Source organism: Meleagris gallopavo, chromosome 1, assembly GCF_905368555.1.
Source record: "Meleagris gallopavo chromosome 1, MGAL_WU_HG_1.1, whole genome shotgun sequence".
NCBI classification, from domain to species: Eukaryota; Metazoa; Chordata; class Aves; order Galliformes; family Phasianidae; genus Meleagris; species Meleagris gallopavo.
In genome coordinates this window covers 121,399,350-121,425,715 of record NC_139404.1, presented here as the reverse complement: position 1 = coordinate 121,425,715, position 26,366 = coordinate 121,399,350, and the positions used below count along the sequence as shown (strand labels likewise).

Genomic DNA, 26,366 nt, shown 5'->3' with positions numbered 1-26,366 from the left:
CTTTTTGTCTTCGTTCAGTATTCTGACAGCAGTTTGTAGGTAGAGCCTATTTCTAAGCAGTAACTGAGAAAAATAAACACGTTAGTGGAAAATGAGTGGCATATTTATAACACTAACTTCGGGTTATTCAAGGACACCTCTGGTAGCAAATACTGAGTAGGTCACTCCAAAAGCAATGCCTCCTATTTATTTCCACGGAGACAATAACAGACACAAAGAGCACAATAACACTGTTTGATAGAACAAGTTCTCATTTACAGAACACTATTTTTTCAACGTTGTCACCACCATTAGCATTTTTGACAGCACTGAAGTAGAGACTGCGTATCATGCTCATAAAAATGCACCAGTGGAGGTGACCCACAGCTTCACGATGTTTCACCACCCACCCCTCGCTGTGCTCGCATTCACTGGTTGGCCTCCATCAACATTCAGCAAATGTCGTTGAATGTCAGTGGGTGCTATTGTTGCCCCGTGGAGGAATGGAGGAATTCAGTTCCCACCCCTTTGCTTCATCCATGACACTTCCATGTCAGACATCACTGTGTCAGACTGCCCCCTGCTGCCACCTGCCACACGGCAACAACACGTAACGGGATATCGGTGGCAAGCTTCAGCGTCTACTGCCGTACCACCACCATCTGCCTCTGCATCCGTCCCCGGCTCGCCCCGCCCCGCCCCTCCCGCTCCCGGCAGGACAGGGGCGGTCCCGCGGCGCCGCTTATTTGACCCCGCGCCAGGGGGAATCGTTCTCTCTTTCTGTCCCGGCTGCAGGAGTGCCCGCTCGCCGCCACCTTCCCCCTCCCCACACGCCATGCCGAACATCGTGCTGTTCAGCGGCAGTTCCCACCACGACCTGTCCCAGCGGGTGGCCGACCGCCTGGGGCTGGAGCTGGGCAAGGTGGTCACCAAGAAGTTCAGCAACCAAGAGACCAGGTGTGTGGCGCGGTGGCGGCCGCTGGGGGCGCGTGGAGCCGCCTCTCCCCGCCCACGGCTCCGGAGCGCCGTCTCCTGAGCTCGGCCGCCGGAGCGCGGTGTGGGTGCGGTTGGGGGCTATGAGCAGTCTTGTGTTTGAGGGTCGTATCTAGCTCTCGTATGACCTTTTTCTGAGTCCCGAATGTGTATGGTGCAGTCGCTGTGTTGCCTTCGTCTTGCTGCTGAAGGCACAAACAGGTTAGTTTCCTGGCCAGCAGCGTGCTCTTGCTGCCAAGAAGGCTAATTGTCTCCAGGGCTCCGTTAGGCAAAGTATTGCCAGCAGGTCAAGAGAGGTGATCATTCCATCCTACTCAACGTTGCTGAGTGTTGGCTCCAGTTCCAGGCTCCCCGATACAAGAGAGATGGTTGTACTGGTAGGAGCCCAATGAAGGGCCACCAGTGTGCTTGGGGGCTGGAGTGCCTCACCTGAGAGGAGAGCTGGGGCTGCTCAGCCTGGAGGAGAGGAGATTCGGAGTAGTCTATCTTATCAAATTCTATAAACACCTGAAGCGTTATTTGTAGGTGCACAGAGAGGGCACCACTGCCCAGAGGGACTATGCAGTCTCTTCCTTAGAGATCTCTAAGAGCTGTTTGGCCGTGGGCCTGGCACCCTGCTCTGAGTGTGCTGCTGGGGCAGGGACTGGAACAGATGAGCTCCAGAATTCCCTTCCAGCCTCTAATGTTGGCTGATTCTGTATGAGCCTACGTTTTTACCTGCTTCTGAAACACCAGTTCCTGACTCTGTATAGCCTCTGTGGTTATTGTATGTTTATTTTCATCTGTTCTTGTTCTGAATTTCCCAAGCAAATGTGTTTGCATTGCTTTCTGTGGAAGATTAATATATTGTGCTCTGAAATTGCTCTCAGAAATCTCTTTGTTCTGTTCAGTCTGTGGGTTTTTTGTTTTTTTTTTCGTTCTTAGTCAACGTGCCCTTGTACTACTTATACTTACTGGCAGTATTTTAAGCTTCCTTCTTCCACTATTTACACCACCTGATGTTTGCACCCTCTTATTCTCTTCATTCCTGATTAAATGAAGTTTTAAATCTCAATTATTTCCAACCCCATGATCGCTTTATTGCTTTTCGATCTCTTTTCTGCATGATTAAACCTAACTTGTGTTGTGTATTTGATTGCATGATTTTTATGCTAACTTATCATTTTATTTATTTGTTTGTTTCCTCTCCAAAGACTCTTTAGTTCTGCAGCTTGCTAAGTTTTACACAGAGATTCTTTGATTTACATTTTGTCCAAGGTAGAAACTTATCCCCAAAGTTTGCCTATCTAGTTTGATGCAAGTGAAATAAATGCCAGGCATCAGGATAGAATAAACTCTTGTCTGCCTATTCTTCCTGGTGAGCAATATTGGTCTCTGCCATCAAGTAGGTAGGTAGTGCTGGCTGCAAGATGTCAGTGGTTTGGCTAATCTGGCAATGCCAGTTTATTTTTCATGGGCAAGTAGGGACACATTGTGGTATAGATAGGAGGATGGAATCTAATCTAGCAATTATTTCTGGTTGCTTCTGTTGCAGCTTTGCTAAGCAGACATGAATTTTTGTTGCTTCTTTTTCCCTTCCTCAAGAACTTAATGTCTTAACACTTACACTCTTAAGTGTTTATTTTCTTGTTCAGCTTCGCACTCCTCAGATTCTGAAATGAAGTTCATGTTTCCCCTTCAACGAGTACGTCTGTACCAACTAGATTGTAAATTTTGAGTGGGTAATCTTTTTAATTTTCTTGAGCAACTTATGCAGGATATTTTATCAACAACTATTCAGGATATTTGGCCTTTCAGTTTTGTAGACTGACTCTGAGAATTCCTATACAATATATTTAAAATTAAATTGCAGCTAAAATGTATAAGATATTTATGTTGCAATGTTCCTTTTCTAGTTAATCATACTGTCTCCTTAGCAAGTTTTCTTTGTGTATATAAGCAGAAATTTTTCTTCCCATATAAAAAACAGTTCTTTAAAAGGTAGTACTTGCAAATTTATGTGTAAGTTAATTGGCACTGCAGAATACATTGCAGTATTGCAGAATAACCTAATATTTAAAGGACTTGGGAAACCTTAAATCTTCCAATGGCTGTCGGGGCAGAACCTTGTGCAAATAAGTAAGCTGTGGCCTGAGGGTTAATTAATTTTTCTTTGTCAGATCTGCTGACAAGTTTCAGAGAAGATTCTCCTTTTGTTGAAAATCTAATTTTTGCTGTTTGTTGCTTTATATTAAAAGTAAATCTGAATTATATGTATCTCGATAAATGTGTGCAGTCGTAGGCTTAAATGTGTGCCACAGGGTCCAAGCTGGAAGCCTTTTACTTGAGAACTTCATTTAGTCTGGCTTGCAGAATGGAGTGCTTGGAAAGTGACATTAAAGATTTTACATTATATTTTGGCTCAAAGATGCTCTATGTCCCCATCCTTGGCAGATACAAGTGATTTTGAAGAACTAAACCCTGAGGTTAGCCAAGGATAGGGCTGCTATTGACAAGTGTAACTAAATGAGCAGGTGCTTTATCATTTTCAGGAGAACTTAAAATTGTCAGTGCTCATTGTAATTTATATTGAGATTAGGGCATCTGTCAGTATCCCTGTTCTCATGTTCTTCAGTCATTCAATATTCCTACAGATTTGGAACTAAGAAATGTCATATCAGTGCTAGAAGAAGTGCTGGAAGTCACAGGTAGCATTGACAGATGTCCATCATCCTTCATATTTTTTTTTTTCCCTTTTTCTATCTAAACAATATGGAAATACTTTTCTTCAGCTACCAGAGCAGCTAACTTTAACTAAAGCAGAAAAAAAGCTCTTAAATGATATCTGATTGTGGAAGATGATTGTTTTATTTATAGCTTGTACATTAAGCATGTGTGCTGGCCACTGTGTCATCTTCAGAACATGGTTGGCACCACCCTCTCACTCACCCAGTGAAATGCTAGGACTGTAGTGGGAGTGCTTAGTTTGTTGTCTTCCCCACAAGCACCTGCCATCAGTGCAGTTTGGAAGGCTGGAGCAAGAGGGCAGGAATGAAATCCTTGAACAGGCACCATGTGAAACTGGTGGATATATAATAGAAATACATAAACACACGTGCTGTTTTCACAAAATTGTCTCCAAAGATACTTAGAAGGTACCTGATTGTAATAGATACGTAATTAAATGACACTGTATATCACTTCTTAAATACATTGTATGGAGAGATTGTGGAATCTCCTTTTGAGATATTTAAAACCTATGAGGATGGTTTCCTGTGCAACCCTGTTGTAGGGAACCTGCTTTAGCAAGAGGTGGGACTAGATGATTCCTCCTTACCCAAGCAGTTCTGTGGTTGTGATTCTCATGTTTAGTTTTCTAAAGGCTATTTATTTTAACTCTCTGTTTGACGTACTTGTTATTCTCAAAATGGAGAAGTTGAAGTCGTAGATTACATCCTCTCGCACATCTCTCCCAGGGGAGGAGTTGTCTTCCACCCATTTGTATGAGTTTCTTAACTTTCAGGCTGAGTCCTTCTAGTCTCAGCAGGCTCAGAAAGAAGGGAACTTGTGAGTGAATTTGGAGGCTGCCTGTCTGCAGATTTTTCTGGCTGCTGGAGCTGGGTTATTTTCGAATCATCTGCTTTAAGTGTGTGTGGTTCAGCTTTTACAGAGGAGCACATACTGGCTACAGAGAAACATTGCATACTATATGAAAACAGCTCTGCTGTTGGTATGAGGGTCATTTGTTTGTAAATGAATACATTTTAGTCCAAGTTACTTATTTTAATCATGGAATTGAGAAAATAGCTGATGCTTCCTCAGTTCATTTTTACAAGAATGAATAACCCTCTGTTTCAAAATGGGATCATGACATCAGTTTGTTATGTAATATAAATGAAGAACAAACCTGGAAACTTTATCAGTGCTACTTATCATGGATGCACAATTCAAATGGCTGAGATTTTCTTTTCTTGAGCACAGTCTGTAGCATTTCCTTCCCGTTTTCCTCTTGATGTACTTCAACTCTTTTCTTGCAGTTACTGTATGTATTTGGGATGCAACTTTACTATTTTTCCCACTCTGTTGTTTCTCTGGGCTCTGTTGCAGATCTCTAGTCACGGTGCAAGCAAGCTCAGTTGGTAGGATTTGGGGTATTGTGGGATGTGCAATCTCTTTTCATACAGCCTAAGTACTTAGCAAATGATTCACACCTGGAGCTGTAACACTTTGCTTGGGATAGCTGAGTTGGCAGGGTCCCTCACTCCTGGTTCTCACTATAGTGAGCACAGTGAGACTGGAGGAATTTTTTTTTTATTATTTATGTGGCTGGTTAGGGTAAGAATTATTTCCAGATTGCATGTTTTGTATGTTTTGCTTACGTAGGAACTCAAGATACAGTTAATATGCTAGTGTACTGTATTGCTAATAGCTCAGCCTTACAAAAAGGCCTAAAACTCCTTCTTCTGCATTATTGACTTTGTTGTATATTGTGTGCTGCTTATGGGGGCCAAACACATGAAATTAGGAGGGAAAAAAGAAAGAAAATTGCTTGTTTTTTTTCCCCGCCATTAGGACAGGGACAGTTGGAAATGAAAATCTAGTTGGAGATTGGCCTTGGAGCTCCTTGTCACAGCGAGAGAGCCAAGAGCTGGAGAGAGAATACAGGTGCCAGGAGGTGTGGAATACTTACAGACCTACAATAAAAATGCCACGGTTCTTGTTTTCTTGCTGCTTCAATGTTCTGTTATTTAAATAATTGTGCACAGTGCAGGGGATGGGAGTGAGCAGGAAAATTGCTGAAGAAGCTGGGATTCCTCATCCCCTGCCCCAAATGGAATTTAAAAGCATCTGCAGCTTAAATGACCTGATTTTTTTTTTTCAAAGGAAATTCCAACATCAAGGAATTTAGGATTTTTCCTGAAATCTCAGCTCACGTACTGTGAGGGAGCAAAATCTCACCATAGCCTGTCTCCAAACCAGCCTGATGTAACCCGTGTGCAGCTCCACAGTCCTGTAGTTCCTTTCAGTACACTCTTAGCTGTGCTCTGCAGCACACAGCTATGCTCAGCTGATCAAGCAGGAGCTGATGATTGGTCTCATGAATCTGACATTTTTATTGTTTGATATTGGTGCAAAATGATATGTTCATTATATAACATCATGGCAGTTAAAATATTTACTCAATAAATTGGAGGTCTTGCATTAAAGACTTTGCTCTGCAAATTTGTTCGCAAAGGTAAAGTTCAAGCACACCCCTCTGCTTAGCGCTTCCTATTGGATGCTTTTTGATGACTTGCAGATTCAGTACATGGATTTTTTCGGATTGCTTTTGAGGTATCGATTCCTCTTGCATGCTGTGTGAGGACTCTAGACCCTAAATTTTGGTGGTATCTGTTAGTTTCAAAAACGTCTGAAGTACAAAGCTCTCTTATTGGCACCTAAGCTGCTTGACAAAACTTAATTATTACAAGTACGACTAGAAAATTCATCTGCTGTTATATTTTCTTTTTAGGAAGTACACAGAACCCCATAACTGCATGGTTTTGATTTTTGGAATGAATCCTAGTCATTGTCTTGTATTATTTACCCATTTAGTATGGCTTCACATACTTTCCCTGCAATGTCTTTATGAGTTATGATTATACAAATTTAAAATTCGTAGTTCTGTTAGTTCAGTTGAGAGTGTAGTATAGCTCAGCCTGCTGTTACCCAGTTTTGAATTTTGCTTTATGAATGTTTCAGTCATTTATATGTTTCGTATATAAGTCATTCTCAAAGCTTATCCTTAACATATGGTTAAAAGTCTGCCTAGGTTCCTGCTTATTTAATTGAGCTCTGGAATCAGTCTTCATGAGATGAAAATAAGTATCAACATTCAAACTTTATTTTCATTATGTCTTGTCTTGCACTCATCTTTCCTGGCTAGCAGCATCTGCTTGTGGATCCCGTGCAACTGGGTCGAGTAAACTTAGTTAACTTTGTGAGCTATTAATTGGTGTAGTTCTTACTTTAAAACACTATTAGGTGATTTCAGGGCTTTTAATGTACAGGTTCTGTTTACTCTTCTTGAATGAAAAGTTTATGTAAACTGTTGCCAAAGAGCTGAATTTGATTCAATTGCATAAAACAAACAGAGCTTGTAATCTTGAGGCAATAGCTTGTTCTTGTGTCCTTCCTCTATGCCCTGACCATGGGAAATTGTTTAAACAACGGCCCCAAGTGTATTGGCAGTTAATTAGGTCATGATACAGATAGTTGAAATGAAATCTAGTAGCAATGCTAATATAATAACAAGCATGAGGATGCCTGCTGCTAGCTTATGGTCTTTAGTAGAAATTTAAGATACTTTATACAGTATTTGATGCTGTAGTTGATAGTGTCTTATTGTCTGCCTATTCAGATCTGAGTGTTTAAAAATAAATAATAAAAAATTTTAAATAGTAGAGATAAGCAGAAGTTGGCTGAGCCTAGGCAATAGCTCTCAATACCTAACTTTAAGAAGGTAGGCAGTGAGAGATACTAATCTGTTGTTTTCTAGTTGATTGGGAGGAGATTTGTGCAATAACAACATTGTTGTTCTCTGGCAGCTATAATTAGATTGCTCTTCAGTGCTATGTACAAGTATTAATTTAAACTTGATTTATTTTAATCTGCACATACCTTCTGTGTCCACGAGGAGAGATACAGATACAGATATAGATTACATTTCTGTGTGCTGAATATGTATGTCATTTTGACCTGAAAAACATAAGCAAAAAATGCAGAAATGCACCAAAAGATGAAGTAGCAACACTTTTATTTTTCTGAGTTGTTTACAAGATGAGAAAGTTATCCCAAACCCAAGGGCATTGAAAAGACGGTGGTTAATGACAGTGTAAGAAGCATCACTTCAGGGCCATTGTATCAACCAGATCTATATTTATGTCAAAATATATTCCCTTCTTTTTTTGAAACTTGTTATTTCTTAGTGGGGTGCTTAGAAATGACTGTTTTAAGGGAGTAAACATTTCAGTACGTTATAAATTCAGTGTTCTTTGTGTATATAATAAACATTAAAGTAATATATTTTTGCTTTCCAGCAAAGCTTGTTGCTATTACATAGTGCATATAGAAAATTACTGGCTACATCTTTTTCTGCACGTACTAAAATTGTGTACTGCCATTCTTTGTCACTCCAGTGACATCCTTCCCTAGAACTGGCAGTATTTTTGCTTTCTACTTACTCCTCTTTTGCAGCAGTTCCTAGGTTAACATCAAGAACAGAAGTGTAACTTCACAGTCTTGAGTTGACTGTGTCATAGAGCTTTTGCTGTATGCTGGTCATCTTCGAACCTATTCCAGAGGGTTGATATGTGACAGCACTTGCTTTAAGCAGTTTTGTGCAAGTGCCAAGTGATGATAATTTATTTTTTTAAGCCTCGTCATAATAGCTGCAATCATCAATGGTGAGTAAAGCTGCATATGCAAGCTAATGGGTCAATGCTTTACTCATAGCTAAACTTCTGAGATGAGAAGGAATGACAGGTTTCTTAATTTTGTTTAATCTGGGAATTGGACCACGGTATTCCAACAGATCTGTTTTGCACAGGGCTTCTAATTAAGGTCAGCAGCTTCTAGTCATGGGACTAGATGCTCTAGCTTCTGTCTGAACTTAAACTGTGTTGAATAAAAATCAAGCTACAAAAATATTTAGGATTTCAGAAATATTTTAAATGTTTTTCTCCAAATAGAGCTATTGCTCAGAGAGAAAAAACAGTGTGTAACAGTTGTGTAACCACAAATTTAATCTTTCCACCTTGATGGGAGCCTCAAAAGATTGGAGAGACTACCACTGAGCTACCTGAAGATGGCACTGTTACTGACTATCTCTGTCCTCCCTCCTTACCTTTACTTGACGTTTTGTATTCATTTGGCCATAAGAAATTCCGTTGGTAAATCCTTAAGCAAAAAGTTATTAAATTAATGAGATGGAGAGGTTCTCTTTATAAGTTGTTTTGGGAATATGAGAATTGAGGACAAGGAGCCACTCATTCTCTCTTTAGTGATCTTGGTGGCCTTCTTGACGGTACCATAGGTAAAGTGAAAATGAAAACACATTTGAATAAAAACTGAAAGCAGAAGAGTGCACTGAAGCAGAGACTGAACAATGGGATGAGAGTCAAGGAAGTTGAAGAATAATATGTAACTGGAGAGATAAATAGGTTAAATTAGAAGAGAGCCACTGCTAATACAAGGGGTCACAGGCAACAGCTGGATGTATATGGCTAATAGGGTAGGCTCAAGTATGAGTATGGATAGTGGAGCAGGCTCAAGTAGCCAGGAGGAAGATGGACCAGAAATTAGGTTTAGAGTTAAGGTTGCAAAATAAAGCGCTCAGGTCACGTGGCTATGAAGAAAGGGTGCTTGTATATTACCTTCTGCATCTGGTTTATGACATTTTCTTTAATTGCGTGATCACATGTATTTTCCACAAGACTCAATCTTTCAGTGCTCAGCATGAAGCTGCACATTGCTCAATGAGGGGGAAATAAAATAATAGCTGCTACTTAAATTAGCACAGCCTGTTTGCTGCCAGTTTAATTTTATTCTGTTTGCACACCTTCAAAGAGACAGGCATTCCTCTCTGACAGGTACTTTGTGGCAGCTTTCAGAATGTGACTGGTCATACTGAACTCAACTATCATGATGGTAATAAATCATGTGTTTGCATGTCATTAAGATGTTCTTAAGCAGTAAATTCCTTTGTGTTTTGCAGCTACAAAAAGCTAATAATCTTGTACAGCACCCTAGAAACTGATAAACTAAATCTGTTCAGACTATGCTTGACTAGAACAAGCATCACTGTGAAGAATGTGTCAGAGAAACCATTTTACCCATATCTGGACCATTTGGATGGTTTCCAGCTTTTTGCTTATTTCTGTCTTGGGGCAGTAGTTAACCTTTCAAATAAGGGCCCAAGATATTTACCTTTCAGTGATTTAGACTAATTTGTGTTAGCATGGGTTTGAAAGATCTGATTGCCTCGTTTTGGAATTCTGTCCGTGTATTTTCTGGGTATTTTGCCTGGAATCAGAGGAAAATGCAGGTTAGTCTGCTACTTTTGTGAGTAATTTTTGGAGTAACAGGTGTAAAAATTGAGTACGGTTTAACAGTAGATTTCTCTTGATTTGATCTAGAATGGAAAAAAATCATATTCAACTGCTCTGCTTGAATTTTCTTAATCTGTAGAAGAGTAAAGTAACTCCTTGATGCCAATATGAGTACATGAGCTCACGTTGAGCAAACAGAGCAACTGACAAAATGTGCTAAGATTTGAGTTGCATTCAGCTGTTGGCGAACAGGTTTTTACTTTAACTTTTTGCAAGTTTTTTGTTCTGTTTTAAATATCTTGCTTAGATCTTGTGGTGTGCCTTTTAACTTCTAACTTTTAAAACTGATTTCTTTTGTCTTCTAAAATGCAGTGATTTCTTGAATTTACTCTTGTCTTTATAACAGAAAATAAAGCTCTATTTTTAGGCTGAAGTAAATTTTAGTCTGGCTTCTATTGAAATAGACTTTGTATCAAGGGCAAAATTGTCCAAACCTATGTTTTAAAAAACCAAAATCTTACTCTAAATGGACATAAACCTACAGATGTTTGTTAAAATGAAACTGTCTGACTGCTCTTTAATAATGCTTTTCCTGTAATTCTAGTGATTAAACAGCCATCTTCTACTCTTTCAGTGTAGAGATTGGTGAAAGTGTGAGAGGAGAAGATGTGTATATTATCCAGAGTGGCTGTGGAGAAATAAATGACAACTTAATGGAATTGCTCATCATGATCAATGCTTGCAAGATTGCATCGTCCTCCAGAGTCACTGCAGTAATTCCATGTTTTCCATATGCCAGGCAAGATAAGAAAGACAAGGTAAGTGAGAAATGTGTGATTTCTGAAGTGTCTTCTCAGCTTCTTCCTTCAGAACTTTGAGGTTAAACATACTTTCATGAACATTTTAGAGTTTTAGAAGATGTTTTTCCTTTTGCTCTTCCTTTAATGTTCTACTGTGATAAGAAAATATATAATTTGCAAGTGAATTAAGTGATACAGTACACAATTTTTTTCTGTATGTTTTCCTAACTGATGAGGCCTTCAGTTTGAAAAAGTAGATTCATCTATGTTTGTGATATTCCAGAGTATTCTGCTAGGAAATCTCACTTTGTGAGACTGCTTTTTCTGCTTTTTTCTAGTTTTCCTTTTTCTTTTCTTTCTCTCTATATGAAGAGAGTACACATAATTAGTACAGTTGCATAGAATTAAATCCTAAATTTGGAGTGCTGTGAGCATTTTGCACGTAGTTTTTACCTAAATGGAAGGAACTGATTTGTTTTACAGTGCATAAGAATAATGAATGAAAACAATTATTTATGCTGTAAGATAGATCTAAAAAGAAAAAAGTTTCTCTATATGTAACAATTTGAAATAATTAATTGTAATTGATGAAGGCCAAAAATTGAGTAGAAACCCTGAAACACTTCTCTCATTTTTCTCAGTCAGGTTGGATAAGGCCCTGGGCACCCTCGCCTTGTGTTAGATATGGAGGATGACAGCCCTGCCTGTGGCAGGGGGATTGGAGCTTGGTGATCCTTGAGGTCTCTTCCAACCCAAGTCATTCTATGATTCCCTGAATTTGGTCTGCTGTAACTGATGAATAACATACCAGTTAAGCCAAATTAATGAGGGACTAACAAGTTTGATATAAAATAAAATTCACAAAGCTTAAGAAACACTTAAACTTTTGTCTCCAGTATATATACAGAAAACCTGACATTACGTGAACGTTACTTTCATCAAAACTCACTTGAAAAGAACTAACAAGTGTAAATTAAAGTGTAGTACTTGTCTTCTGAAAAAGTTTTCTTCGCTCATACTTTGTATAAATGGACTGCCCCTTCCTTTTTGCTTTGTACACTGGGCAAAATCTGGAAGCTCTGTTTCTTTCATTCAACTATTTAAAATGTAACAAGACTGACAATGCAGAAGATAAAAATACTTGCAGATATTACAGAAGGCAGGATTCTCAGCCTCTAATGGAAAAGGTAAATGGAACAAAATTACTTTCTAGTATGTTTTACACCTTAAGTGTAGGCTTTCTTATACAGTACTGATATTGTGTTTCCAAAAACTGAATTCAGGGGTTAGGTAGAACCGCCCTGTTCTTCACATAGATCTTCTGGAACTTCATTTTGCTGTGTTCCTATATTGATTAAAACTCTCCCTTGACTAGGAGTGCAGAGGGATGAATGTATTTTTTATTTATTTATTTATTTATTAATCAAAAGAGCTTGGAAAGGAAACAAACTCCTTTGAAAGGAAAGGAAGGTATCTTTGTATGGTTTTGTTTCCAAATTAGTACTTAAAGGTTCTCCTGGACCATCATAAAAGCTTTTAGTGAGGGAAAGGATGAGCATGTCCCAACTTCTGTGTGCATCTAAGCAATAGCTTGTTAGGGATACCCAAAATCCACGTGGCAGGCTTTCAAGAGATGGTTAAACCATTTGCTGTGGTGGTTCAGTATCTTTCTTAAGAACAAACTGTTTTGAAATACCATTGGAAGATGAGTAGTGTGGAAAAGTAAGACACTAATAGAGATTTTGAGTATTGTTTCAGACTGTTCTCTAGGCATCACTGTGTTCTCCTGCAGTTTTAGGCAAACTTTTTCTTTTTTTCCTCTTTTTAACCTCTGTTTTGCAATTGAGAAAACATTTGTAATCTTTGGAAATTAACCTTGGTAGTTAACCTCCATGTTGCACAGTAAGCTATAATATAGATGTCGACATTAGGCAGCTTATTGACCACGAGATCCTTCCCCTTGCTGGTGGATTGCATCACATCACTTGGTCTTTGGCCTGTGTTGAGCTTTGTGTGTACTGCTTGAAGCATCAGTGAAGTGCTCACTGTTTTCTTACAGTGGTTATAAGTGAATTTTCTTCTCTCTGGCCCAAGGTACTGCTGTTACTTGTTTGAATGTGAAGTGAAGCCCTATCACTGCTATTTGGATGCTAGCTTCTGATTTAAGTTGCTGACTTCAATTCATAAAGAACTAAATGGAATGAGTCCTTGCTGTTTGAAATACCACCTCATTCTTCATGGAGTTAAGATGACTGAAAACATTGCAAGTCTTGATTTATTTAACTAAAGGGCCTTGTAGTAAAGCATCGTATTCTGAGCAAGGCCTGTATAATTCACCATGAGAATATTAGTATTAAGCCTTGGACTAACTATATGTGAGGTAGTTTGGCTGTCAACAGCAGTTCCAGTGTCTGTGCCAGTTTTCATGCTTATACAGCTGAAGAAACAGAGGTTTAAAAAAGGAGGAAAGAAAGAAAGGGAAAAGGAAATTAAAAAAAAAAAAAAAAAAAAAAAAAAAACTTGTCCAGAGTCCTAGAGAAGTTGATGAATTGATTTAGACATCATCAAGTGCTGTCATAAACTAGAATACTTCTGATACACAAACTAGCTACTTCAGCTCAGGTGCTTTGACCATGGTTGCATTTAGACATCCTGTAATTATGCTAACCTTCAAAGCCATGGGAAAAACACATCTATGTAGGATGCTTCAGAGATGCCTATGAGATGTTAGAAGTATAGCAACAGGTGAGTTTGGTGTTCTGCAGCTCATGTAACTTTGTTTTTTTGATTTGTAGAAGGGAGCCGTGGAGCGTTGGGTAGGTATCTTTGTTTTGTTTTTTTGTTTTTTTTTTTTAATTTTTCAAATCTAACTCTATATATTTCTATTAACATGGCCTTAAAGGGTGAAACTTATTGGGTTACATTATATATAACTGGGAATGTTTTCAGTTTCACTTCTTGATTTCAGTTGTGTTTCACCTGGGCCATGATATTAATTCTGTGGAATTTGCTAATAGAGAAGTCCTAGCTTCTACTTAAAATTTGGATGTTTAATTATGTCAACTTCTAAAGCTTCAAAGCTTACCTCATATTCAAAATATAAATTTAGGTAATAAATTAGTGAATGTTCAGTATCGATACATTTCACAACTGGCTTTCTTGGAAGTGAAAGTTCCAGTTATAAATCCTGGGATTTTCTTGGACTGTTTTTTTTGGTTTGTTGTTTGTTGTTTTTTTTTTTGTTTGGTTTGCATGTGATGTATTTTGAGCAAGGCAATGTAATAAGATGCTTAAAGGCAATGGAACATTAATCTTGACAGACTCCTTTTACTTTCCTTTGCATAGATATTCTTGTGAGGGTGTTTTTATTAGCTTTGTGGATTCTTCCTCTGCCCCTGGTAATTTTAAAAATTGCAAATAACTTTGTAACACATCATAAAGGAAGAAATCATTTATTTAACTGTCTCTATAAGTGAATGGGAAATTTGCTTAGGAACTAAAAACAGTGCTTTTATTTTTTTCTGTACATAATTTAATGTTGTTTCATGCTTATAATTCTGAAACTAATCTCAAACTGTATCAAAAATGAGACAATGAATATAGTGAATCTTTTTGTGTTCTTACTTCTCATCTGAAGCAAACATCACAAATTCTCCAAGATATAAAGGAAATCTTCAGTTCTCATCTACCTTTGTTTCTGAATAATGAAGCCAGGTTATCTGAGGTTCTCATGAATATACTTCTTTTGATTTTTAAAATAAACTTCAGTTTGGCTCATTTTATAATAATTGCTTACCCAGAAAAAAGTTTTTTAAAACTTAAATTCTTCTGAACATGTCATCAAATGTGTTGGTTTTGTTTATTTCTTAAGGCACAGTTTTGTGTAGAGGAAACTGTCAGATGGCTGCACGCTTCATTTGTCTTAACCTCCTGTTAGCCCACCCATGGAAAACAGGTTTTGATGTCTGGCTATCTTTCCCTCCAAGACCCTATGTCCAACATGTAGGCAGTCTGTGATGTGCATATCTACTAAATGAAGTTACCTAGTGGTAAAACTTCCAACTTCTTCCTTCTGGAATTCAGCCTGCAAGGCCAATAGCTGAAAGAAGTACCAGTTGGTAATGTATTCAATTGTACTTGGTGCAGGAAAGGTGGTTGTTGTTACGGCTTTTATTTGTGCTGATGATACTTGTGGTATTGACACATGAGACAAGCAAGTGGTAATCTCATCCAACAGAAGTGGACAAAAGAAATTCACTGTTCCATCTGGAGGTAGAAATGGCAAACTGTTTATGGGAATCTGCCTCGATCAGCTAGGCTGAAGCAGTTACTGGTTTCCACCAGAAGGAGTGGTCCTGTTTAGCTATCTTCCCTTCTGTTTTAGCTTCATTGTCTGGCTGCTATGGGTTTGGACAAGTAGCAGTGTGAAACACAAGGGAAGCTTATAGCCTGGGAAGAAGGAAGGGATGGGATAAGCAGGGGAGCGGACGTCTGGTTTCAGCATTGTCTGTTAATCCACCTCAGCTGTAGCATCAAACCATGCTTTCACAAGGAGCGATAAGGGAATGCGTGGTGGTGGAGTCTAAAGAGTAGGTACTAAATCTTTATTCTTCTAGAAGTTGTCAGGGATTTGAGTATCATGAATCCTAGCTTTGAAATGTCAGTTTGAGCTGCTAAGGTGATGAACTGAAATGATTAGGAACCTGAATGGCATGAGCTAGAACATTTCTACTAATGATAGAAATATTCAGAAAGTTTTGGCCAGGTTGCATGTAACAGAATCCTTATAGAATTGATCTTAAATAAGAAGCAGCATAGTCCTCAATAGAAAATCATGTTTGCAACTGTAGTGGTTGCAAACTTTTATGAAAACCATATGCATATGAATTGCAGAGATCAAGGGAAGTTCAGCTGCCATTCACATCTTCAATGTTTCTTAAACCAAATGGGGACACGAATCAAAAGTAGTGTCATTTTGTAAGTGAGAATTTTGCTGATGATAAACTTCAAACCATAAATGAATGCAGTATCTTGGTCTCTTTTCTGGAAATATGTTGTCATTTCATATATTAAAACATGGAAGTGCTGAGTTTGTATCTAAATTACCAAAAGTTCTGAGGAAAGTACTGTCTCCTTGGTTTGACATAGACAGAATAGCATCCATTTTTAATTAGCAGTAGTTCAGATTATTTTTGGTGATGCTTTTTAAGCATCAGTGGAAGAAGAGCAGAGATACCCCATAATTATGTGTGGAGGAGGATGGTGTTCCTGAGAGGTTAAATGAGGCTATTTGATAAAGAAATGTAATGGGAGAAAACACCTTGCCATCAAAACCCAAAGTCTGATAGTGAGATGGCAGCTCTGAATTACAATTCTGCTTTTATGCTAATGATGTTAGTGCTAGCCACCAGTTATATTTAAAGACTGGTAAAAAGAAAAAGAGGTTTTGTTTAATGCTTCCATTACAGACAAAGCTGTCTAGGGCAACATAGCTAAAAAAAATCTGGAAGAACTTTAAGGTTGACAAAGACTGCAAAAAAAAAAAAGCTATTTTCCAGTCATGATTTTCTTTTCACATTACTGTTTGTTCTGCATCATTGTCAGCTTAAAAAAAGCTCTTGAGTTTAATTTTGCTAATTATATTTTTGCTCTTCCTTTGCTCTTCTCACTTCCCTGTTTCATTTTTTTTGTAGTTTTTTTCTCTTTCACGCCTTCCCTTGCCCCTTTTGGTTGTTCTAGATTACTAATCACATCCAATAATTAAGCCTGCATTCACAAAACAGAATAAATAAATAGGTGGGGGCTTGTTCCTCTGCCTGTATGGATCTCTTACAGGCTTTACTGTGTGATGAAGAAATGCTTGATACTAACATTGTTTTTAAGTGCTTTTTTCCTCAAAAATTGGGTTTCCTCTCCCTTTGTTCTTCATATTTGGTTGCTTTTTATTATTCATTTTTTAAACAGGATAGGTGCCTGAGAGTTGGATATGTACATATGGATAGTGGCTTAGAGAAATTGAGGTTCTGTTTGTGTGTTATGGAAAAACTAACTAAAAGTTTGAAATAAAGGAGCTGGTAAATCATATCTCCAACTCTGTTTGTTGGTAAAAATTAATAGGAGGCATTAGGCAGATTTTTCAAACTAGTTTAAAGCTCCTAAAAGTTTTGCTGAGTTCAAAAATCCTAGTGGCATGAGTAGCTATTGACAGGCTAGCTTGACTGAAGTTGTGAAGCTCTTCAGACCTAGATTCCAGCTATTCTAAAGAAAAAGATAAAAGTAGCTAATTATCTGACACCATGTATTCTGCCTAAATGCTTTTATAATGTAAATATTTGTGCTTTATTTCTCAGAGTCGTGCTCCAATCTCTGCAAAACTTGTTGCCAACATGCTGTCAGTTGCAGGGGCTGACCACATCATCACCATGGACCTGCATGCTTCTCAGATCCAGGTAACTACCTATAAGTTCTTCCTAACTGTGAGGAGGTGCTCAAATGAATATAGATGAAAGACAATTATTACTGCTGTTTATTTTTTTTCCTAGTTGTTTTCAGAGGCTGTATTCAGAAGCACAATCTTCAGGGCTCAGAGAAAGTTTTGATCATCTCAGAACCAGTTTCTAAATTAATCTGCTTTTTGAAGGAGACCGGCTTTTATCTTATGGGATGATTTTGTAGGCATTTTGAATAGGTATTGGACATTGGAGTCTTCAGTGCAATTTCTCAAGGCTAGTGTAAGGGCTTCTAGAACATACAAGATACTGTTATGGGAGGAGCTCTTAATCTCGCACTGGTTTTATCAGAGTGCATAATACAGTTTGGTTGGTACAACCAGGGGAACATTATTTCACTTAAGAGAAATGGAGACAGAGACTGGAAACTCATTTGATAACTCTACTATTGAACCAGAAAATCATAAAACTGCTGCTCGGACACAGAGCAGATGTTTGTCATTCTATCATGTAAAACTTCTCAAGTGAACTTTTGGGGCTTTTTTTTTTTTTTTTTTGGAAATATTTTCTTTTCCCCTTTTGGCGTTCTGTTTACTTAGAGCTCCAGTTATATACTAGGTGGTTGTCATGCTGATAAAAAGCAGTTTTTATTTGTGGTTCAGTATAGATTTGTTGTTTAAAAACTGCACAAAAAGAAACATTCCTGCTGACTGTTGCTAACTTAAATTCTCCATATTGAAATAGTACTGTTTGTGTCAAGTAGTTGCAGTTTATGGGAGTTAAATATTCCTCACTGGATTTTTTGAGAGCTTTTCATATGCATGAGTTTATGTAGGTGCCTAAAGGGAATCTTATCTAATTTAATATCATTTGATAACAATTGTTCTTCATTTTCTGCTCTTAAGTGAGATTTTTAGAGATTTCACTATTTGTTGAACTTCCATTGAATTTGGTAGAAATGAGAGGGCAGAACTAGGCCACTGTAAAATACTAATTAAAACCTTGTATACCTGAAATGCAAAGGCTTGATTCTTTTCCTGTGCCTTCATTTGAAGTAAGGTATAAATGTGTATTCATGAACCTCTTTTTCTTTTCGAACTAGGGTTTCTTTGATATTCCAGTAGATAACCTGTATGCAGAACCTGCAGTGCTGCAATGGATTAAAGAAAACATTTTGGAGTGGAAAAACTGTATCATAGTCTCACCTGATGCAGGTGGTGCAAAAAGGTACTATACGAGGCTAAGACTATTAGCATTCCATACAATCAGTGATTAATGAACTTGTTAGTCTAGTCATCTTTTTGATTATATGACTTTTGCAAGATATAGAGTACATGTCTGATGAATCTAATTGCATTGTGAAAACAGAATGACTACTTTTCCAATGTTTTTCAAGCTTGAAAACGTTCAGGAGTTTTCTGTACTCTAAAGAAATGTTTTCTTTCTTTCTCTCTCCCTGGATATGACCTTGTTAGCTGAATCCCTATGCAGGAGGGAAGATACTTTTCCTGCTGCTTGCTTGCTTTAGTCCAGTTGCTGCACCTATTCCTGCTTTATTCTGGAACTGCCTAAGTTTCCCTTCTCTTTTAAAGCATTTGGCCTATCTCCACTGTACCTGCTGGCATCTAGGTAAGCTCTTGCTTGGATCAAGTTTCTTTTTTTCTTTAAGTTATTGCAAGCTTATCTTCAAGTTGCACATTGTGTATATTGGAAAAAGAGATGAAATTTTGGTTTGGCTAAAGTTGAAAATAGAAGAGCTAATTAATTGGAGTATTTCTTCATTTGCAGCATGTGTTACTCATTTAGGAAAACTATTCTGTTGCTTTCTAATCTTTTCAGTAAAAACTAATGCAGAAACTCAGGAGCATGCTATCTGTGAGGTCATAACCATGTTTTACTCTCAAGTTACTGGTCACAAGGCTGCTAGAAACTGAATGGAAACGAAGAGAAATAGAATAAGAATCCTTTAATCCCAAAATGATTTAGATGTTTGGAGTGTGACTTACGGGAAATAACAAAACACTGCCACACTGTGATTCTAACTGAAGTCTTTTTGTCTGCTGCAGTGTGTTCATGGTGTTCATATTCAGATAATTGGGAAGTGTTATTAGAACTACAGAGCTGTTCCTGTTTAGATTATTCAAGTTAAAGATGTGAAGAATGTGAACTATAGAAAGCATTTTTTGTCAAAGTACTCCAGTCAATCACATTTCTTTCTGTTACTATGTGAATATTGTTGTTTTCAAATGAAAATACATACAATTTATTACAAAATAATCCACTAGTTAAAAAGTCAAGTCAGAAAAACTTTTTCTCATAGCAGATATTTTTATCAAATATTATTTCTATTATTTATTTTTAATTATATTTTATCAAGTCGATGATAATTTATTTTTGTTACGTTACTGAAAGGCAACCAAGCAGCTGCTGCTGAAGCAGGGGAAGAATTTGCTCTCTGTAAATTCAAAGCTTCTCCCTCACACCGTTTAATATGATGCCTAGAAGATGGTTGGGCATTTCCATTCAAAACATGTGGACCTTCAAAATAATTCTTAAGCTAATGAAAACTGAAGACAATTTTTTTTCCACACTATTAAGTTTTAACTCAAAATCATTAAAGAAATATGCTTGTGCACTCATTTAAAATATTTTTTTCTTACTGCTTGCTTGTTTTTGTTGCTTACTAAATTTTGTGGCTGAAATAAGGCATATGAATTCTATTGATACCTCAATGCCTCTGAATTAGTGAGATGTACTATGAAGTTACTTTTATTATTCATGTACACAAATGTCCTTGTGAGTTTGTAACAAAAAACTCCTTCATTTTTAAGTGGCAAAGAAACAAAACTGTTTTCTATTTAAACATGCACGTTACCAACCTTGCTAACAACGATACCAAAATATTCTTCAAAAGACAGGCTGCAAGGCTGTGCTAGTGTGGAACAGCAGTGTTATTTATTCCTGTTTATTGCTATCTTGTCAAACCTGCTAGCCCTGGTATAATGAAAGGTTTGAATAGAGCAGTCAGAAGTCTATAACAAAGTTTGCTATAGGAAGTGTGTCTGGCCACCAGAGGTTTTTCTGAAGAGTTTAAAAGGTCTTTGTCAATCCAATGTATTGCTAGGAGAACTGCTGGTGAAGTAAACTACATGATTTGTAGAATCATAGAATGGCCTGGGTTGAAAAGGATAACGCTCACCTAATTTCAAGCCCCTGCTATGTGCAGGGTTGCCAACCACCAGACCAGGCTGCCCAGAGCCACATCCAGCCTGACCTTGAATGCCTCCAGGGATGGGGCATCCACAACCTCCTTGGGCAACCTGTTCCAGTCTGTCACCACCCTCTGTGTGAAAAACTTCCTCCTAATATCTAACCTAAACCTCCCCTGTCTTAGTTTAAAACCATTCCCTGTTGTCCTATCACTAAATTGATTGCTTGTCATGTACTGCTAAAAGAATTGTTAATTACAATCAACTGATTTATCTGCTCTTTACTTTTTTTTTTTTCCCCATGAGTTTTGTTTCACATTCCAGCAAGGGTATTATGAGTTAGGATGCTGAAGTGCTTGTAGTTAGAGCTATCTTAGACTACATATTGCAGCAACTTAATGAAAGCTTGTGAACAGCTGAAATGTTTTCAGAGCCAAACTGAATTTAGAAAATACTCATCTGGACAATAGCCTAAGTCACTGGTTAAGTTTATTAAGGGTGTTTCTAATATGTCTCACCACTTGCAAAAATCCGTGCAAACAGTTACTTAAAAGCAAGAAAACTTGCAAACTGTTTCAAGGCAAATAACTAAGTATGATTCTGTTCTTTTAAAATAGTATTCTGAATGTATTGTATTTCTCCCTGTCATCTAGGGTTACTTCAATTGCTGATAGATTGAATGTGGAATTTGCTCTCATTCACAAGGAAAGAAAGAAGGCAAATGAAGTGGACAGAATGGTCTTGGTGGGCGATGTGAAAGACAGAGTAGCCATTCTTGTCGATGATATGGCTGATACATGTGGCACAATATGTCATGCAGCAGACAAGTAAGTATTATTATGAAGTTGTTCAGTGTCTCATGTTGCAAACTGCAGATAGCAGATGAACGCAGCTGCTACATACTTATAACTCAATCTGACCTCTGTGCAGTGAAGTCACTATGATTCTTGACTCGTTGTCTTGTAATCAAGCTATGTCCTTCTTTATAACGTGGAAATGAAAAGACTTACAGAAATAATATGTGCTTGCACCCTGGAAGGCCAACTGTGTTCTGGGCTGCCTTAAAAAAAGGGGTGGCCAGCAGGGATAAAGAGGTGATCGTGAGGCCCAATCTGGAGTACTGCGTCCAGGACTGGGGCCCCTAGTACAGGAACGATGTGGAGCTCTTAAAAGCGGGTCCATAAGAGGGCCACTAAGATGATCAGAGGGCTGGAGCACCTCTCCTATGAGGAAAGGTGGAGGGAACTGGGATTATTTAGCTTGGAGAAGAGAAGGCCCCAGGAAGACCTCATTGTGGCCTTCCAGTACTTGAAGGGAGCATATAAACAGCCATTCCCCCTCCTATTATTTACAGGGGTGGATACTGATAGGACAAGGGGGAATGGTCTTAAACTGAGACAGGAGAGGTTTAGGTTAGATATTAGGAGGAAGTTTTTCACACCGAGGGTGGTGACAGACTGGAACAGGTTGCCCAAGGAGGTTGTAGATGCCCCATTCCTGGAGACATTCAAGGTCAGGCTGGATGTGGCTCTGGGCAGCCTGGTCTGGTGGTTGGTGACCCTGCACATAGCAGGGGGCTTGAAATTCAATGATCGTTATGGCCCTTCTATTATTCTATATCTGGGTATGGATAGAGGGCAGAATAAAGAAAAAGTTGTGAAAGGGACTTTAGCCATCTACTACATTTTTCAGTTTTGAGGCAAAAATGACAGTTAGGAAATGATCCTTTTCTTCACTAGATTTATATAAAGAAAAAAAAACAAACAATTTTCTCCTGATGTTCAGTGTAGATTTAATATTAAATTTTTAACAAACATCTTCAATTTGAAGTGCACTTATCTTTTTCATCCTAGGAGTTGAGAATAGGTTTTTTCACTTTTTGTTTAGAAGGTAGTTGAAGATTGTTTTCATTTCTCCCCACCGTTTCCCCTCCAGACTAAATAACTTCTATTTCTTCAATCTTTCTGAGATTTCTAGGCCTTTTCTCTTTGCTAATACCTCATAGTTCTTCTCAGGTTGTCTAATTCTTGAAGTGAAGTATGTGAAAGATTCGCTGTCTGAACTGAGGTCCTATTAATGCTCATTAGGAAGTATTACTTTATGACTTTCAGACTGGCCTTACAATGGTATATTTAAGGGTATTAGTAATTGTATGTTTTTTCCTACATAAGCTGGAATTACTGGCTGTGCCGAACTTTGTTACTGTTTGTAGCCTTAAACATCTCCTGTGACTCTCACTCCCCTCTAAAAAGAAGTTCCCCCAGAAAATAAAAGAACTGGTAATGCATGATAATCCTTACTGTTGTGGCTTCATGAAAACTCAAAAATGCGTAATAGCTATTCTAGCTTCAAAGACATTTTGACAAAGTGGAGAAATAGAAATTCCTTTAAGAACAGATGTTAGGCATTAAGTGAGCAATATTAGACTGATGTGCTCCAACTCTTCCACCCATATCCCTGCATGTGCTGCCAACCTAGGTTTGGGAGGTGAGGGGCTGCATTCTGAATTTGGCCCAAAAGCCTGAGTTTTAAAATCTTTGCTTCAAAGATCTTGTCTTGAAACAGTTGATATCAAAGGCCACTTTTGTATGACTGTATGTAGTTGCATTTTGAAAGTGGGAAGGAACAAAGCATGGGATTATTTTAAGTGTCTGCTGCTGAACATTTACTGCAGCGTTGCTTCTCTTGCATGTAATCCTTTATAAAGCTAATATTTCAGTTGAGATATTTGGAATTTTTCTTCCTGCCTGATGTATTTGTAGATGCTGTGAATGTACAGAATAGACTTGCATTCAGAATAGGGCCATGTGATACTTCCTGCCTGAGTCATTTCAGTTCTGCTGAAGTAATAGAGTGAAGAAAGAAAAAAGAAAGGTCCTTTTTGAGTTATATTGTCTTGCATCATGTTCTTGTCAGGAAGTAGTGACTTTCCTTAATGCCAAATCTAGATGGGATGTACATTATGATTAATCAAACTTGTTCATCAAAATACCTTAGATCTTTCTTTATCTTAGCAACATAGATGCATATCTAGCAGATGAACTAAGGAATTATAAGGAGTTAGTTTCTGAATATAGCAGGTGAACTTGCTGTAGTGTTCATATTGCCCTCCTGGTACACACTCAGTCTATTGTAGTGACCCTCCTTGTAGATTGCAACTATCAAATGTAGTGCAAGGAATGATCAGAATCCTTTTGATTCTGATGAGTCATTCAAAATAAGGTGTTTGTGTTCTTTCTTTCTTTTTCCAGTCTTTTTGTGCTCATGCTACAATTTGATAACATATCTACTGTTGATGGCTTCCATCTGTCTTAACTGCATTTGTAGTCTTTCATAGCTGTGAATGTCTGGAGGCAGAGAGGCCAATCAAAGCCAAATTAAGTGATTGTGACTCATTCACAAGTTTTTCTAGCTCTTCAATCTGTGCAGGTTTTCTCCTGTGCTGTATCATTTCGCAGTGTGCTTGGATCAGCAGCATGTCTTCCCACAAGATTTGCGAGAAGCTAGGCTTTTAATCATTAAATACTTTTCTTCCTCAGTAGCTTTGTCCAAGCAGAATAGTTTGAATTACAAATTAAAGCAAAACTGTGCAATAATGGAGGCATGGAGTTGTGAATACCACTATCTAAACTTCAGCTCTTCCTGATAGGAAAAGTTATGCTCTGAACTAGTTCTATGATCTGTTCATGTGGTCATAAGTACAGCACATTCATTTAGTATTACTGCTACTGTTAAGAAGTTTGTTAATTAAGATTTTTAGCAGTTACTTTTGGTAAGACTTAGTAGTCATGAAAAAATTAGAATAATTTTTTATGAAAATTTTCAATTTAATTTTTTATGAAAATTATGAAATTTTTATCATGAAAAATAGAATAATTTTTTCAGTAGTCAACTGAAAAAATTTTATCTTCCTGTAGCTTTCAGAGGATTTTATGTGTAAAATTCCTCTTATTGTGGGTGATTTGTGAAATTTCAGCCTTATGGAGATCTTACCTGTCTTCGTGTATAGCCATATATTTAAACATGCATTACAGCTTACTGCTTTGTATTCTGCAGGTTAGTATCTGCTGGAGCCACCAAAGTTTATGCTATTCTTACTCATGGTATCTTCTCTGGTCCTGCTATTTCTCGGATTAATAATGCAGCATTTGAGGCTGTTGTGGTAACTAATACAATCCCCCAGGAAGAGAAAATGAAACACTGCCCCAAAATTCAGGTACTCTGCTTTTTTTTAAGACTTGCTTAAACTCTGGATTTACCTTTTGTTATTCTCTGGTGCTAGAGTTTGTACCTTTTGCTGAAAAAAATATTCTCAAATATGCTTTGTTGTCGCAGAACATTCTGCTAAATCATGCTAAAGAAAGGTTGATTGAGGTAGCATAATAAATTATTAAAAATTTGCAGTATGATACTGCAGCAGATAGAGTATGCCTGGCTGAAAGAGTAGCAAATGTAAAATTTGCTGATTTCCTTTTTAAATGTATATTAATCATATGAAGTCTGAATGCAGAAACTCTAGTTTATCATGATAGAAACCTTAGGCTTCTTCATTTTGTTTGAAAATACAGTATAGAAAATGTCCAAGATAACATATGCTTGCTTTCAAAAACCAAACTGTAAGTAAAAAGTTAGCTTACCTCAATAACTTTTACATGAGGTTTTTCTGGAAGGTCATGTCCTGTTTCTTAATGCAGAGTGGAGGAAAGCCTAAAATAGTGCTTTTTAAATGTTACTCTGAATTAAGCAAAAATACTAATGGTACAAGACAAGCATTTAAAAGGTGTATTTCCATTAAACTGTACTTGTGTGGACACTGCCATCTGATGGCTGGAACAGTTTCTGCTTGGCAGCATGCCCTGTGCAGCATTGAAGTCTTCAGCAGTATTCCTGTGTAGAAGGAAATCAGTATTTTTTTATCTTAGTTTCTACTTTTTATTATTATTGTATTGTTATTTTCATATAGGTTAATTACCTAGTGCTTTAATGTAATTTTCCTACCTAGAAGATGTAAGAGAATAGAATAGTAAATTGAATTTTTGTATACAGTTTCTCTGTAAACCGTGTAGTTTATTGTTCTTGTTATCCTACAAGAAAGTGTCATCCTTATTTTTATGTATTTCATTCTTTCAGTTTATTGACATTTCCATGATCCTGGCTGAGGCCATTCGAAGAACACATAATGGTGAATCTGTATCTTACCTGTTCAGTCACGTTCCCTTGTAACTGCAGGAGGTTACATCACAGCTTTCTGAAGGTCCTGTCAACTAGCACTGTTGTTTTTAGCAATGCATCTCAAACACAAGAAATCGGTATACTTGTAAAATTCCAGAGCTTGTATGTTTAATTATTATATTTGTCTTGTAATTAACATTTTTTCGTTGTAAATGGACAATAAATCTGTCTTGCAGAAGCTTTTTGTGGATTCCCTGAATTGGGAAATTTCTGTGTTGTGCAAGTTCTTTTATGTACTTCTCACTTTCTAGTGAGCTGCTGCTTCAGATCTTTTTTATATACAGAGCTACGGAATGTCTGTTCACAGAACTGAATGAAATTTATGCATAAGTTTGTCTGCGTTAAGCTAAGTGGTGCAGGGTTGGACATCTTGCAACTATTAATCTTTCAGGCAAGCAGATGTTGACTTGTGTTTAACAGCCATGGCTGCTATTTTGTAAGCCATAAAAGTTTAAACTTCCTTTTAATTTTAAGGAACTGTTGACACATCACAGTATTAACTGTTTCATACACTTTGTGTTCCTTTTCCACATGATATATAGGGCTGCTGTTTTCTTTTGTAAAGCTCTCAGTGTTTCACTGCATTAAATCACTTTGTTAATGTCTGTTTTGTGCGGTTACTGTCTTTCTCGGATT

The 26,366-nt window shown here is 37.6% G+C and overlaps 1 protein-coding gene across 2 annotated transcripts; it reads left to right on the top strand.

The window, feature by feature from the left end:
* The first annotated feature begins 741 nt into the window (after nucleotides 1-741).
* On the top strand, nucleotides 742-26,335 carry PRPS2 (phosphoribosyl pyrophosphate synthetase 2). 2 transcript variants are annotated; one of them, XM_003203087.5, is made up of 8 exons: nucleotides 742-936; nucleotides 10,675-10,858; nucleotides 13,636-13,656; nucleotides 17,191-17,289; nucleotides 18,392-18,516; nucleotides 21,152-21,325; nucleotides 24,555-24,714; nucleotides 25,629-26,335. In XM_003203087.5, exons 1-8 carry the CDS (start codon nucleotides 815-817, stop codon nucleotides 25,719-25,721), a joined length of 978 nt encoding a protein of 325 aa, XP_003203135.1. In that variant the 5' UTR covers nucleotides 742-814; the 3' UTR covers nucleotides 25,722-26,335. The 2 variants fall into 2 exon arrangements, with proteins under 2 accessions (XP_003203135.1, XP_010724789.1); XM_010726487.4 differs by lacking the exon at nucleotides 13,636-13,656.
* The last annotated feature ends 31 nt before the right edge of the window (nucleotides 26,336-26,366 follow it).

Excerpts from the sequence above, each read along its gene's own strand:
- PRPS2 (XM_003203087.5), top strand. The coding sequence starts at position 815 with ATGCCGAACATCGTGCTGTTCAGCGGCAGTTCCCACCACGACCTGTCC. Across the intron at positions 17,290-18,391 it reads TGCATGCTTCTCAGATCCAG|GGTTTCTTTGATATTCCAGT; the intron begins GTAACTACCTAT and ends TTTTCGAACTAG. Across the intron at positions 18,517-21,151 it reads GATGCAGGTGGTGCAAAAAG|GGTTACTTCAATTGCTGATA; the intron begins GTACTATACGAG and ends CCTGTCATCTAG.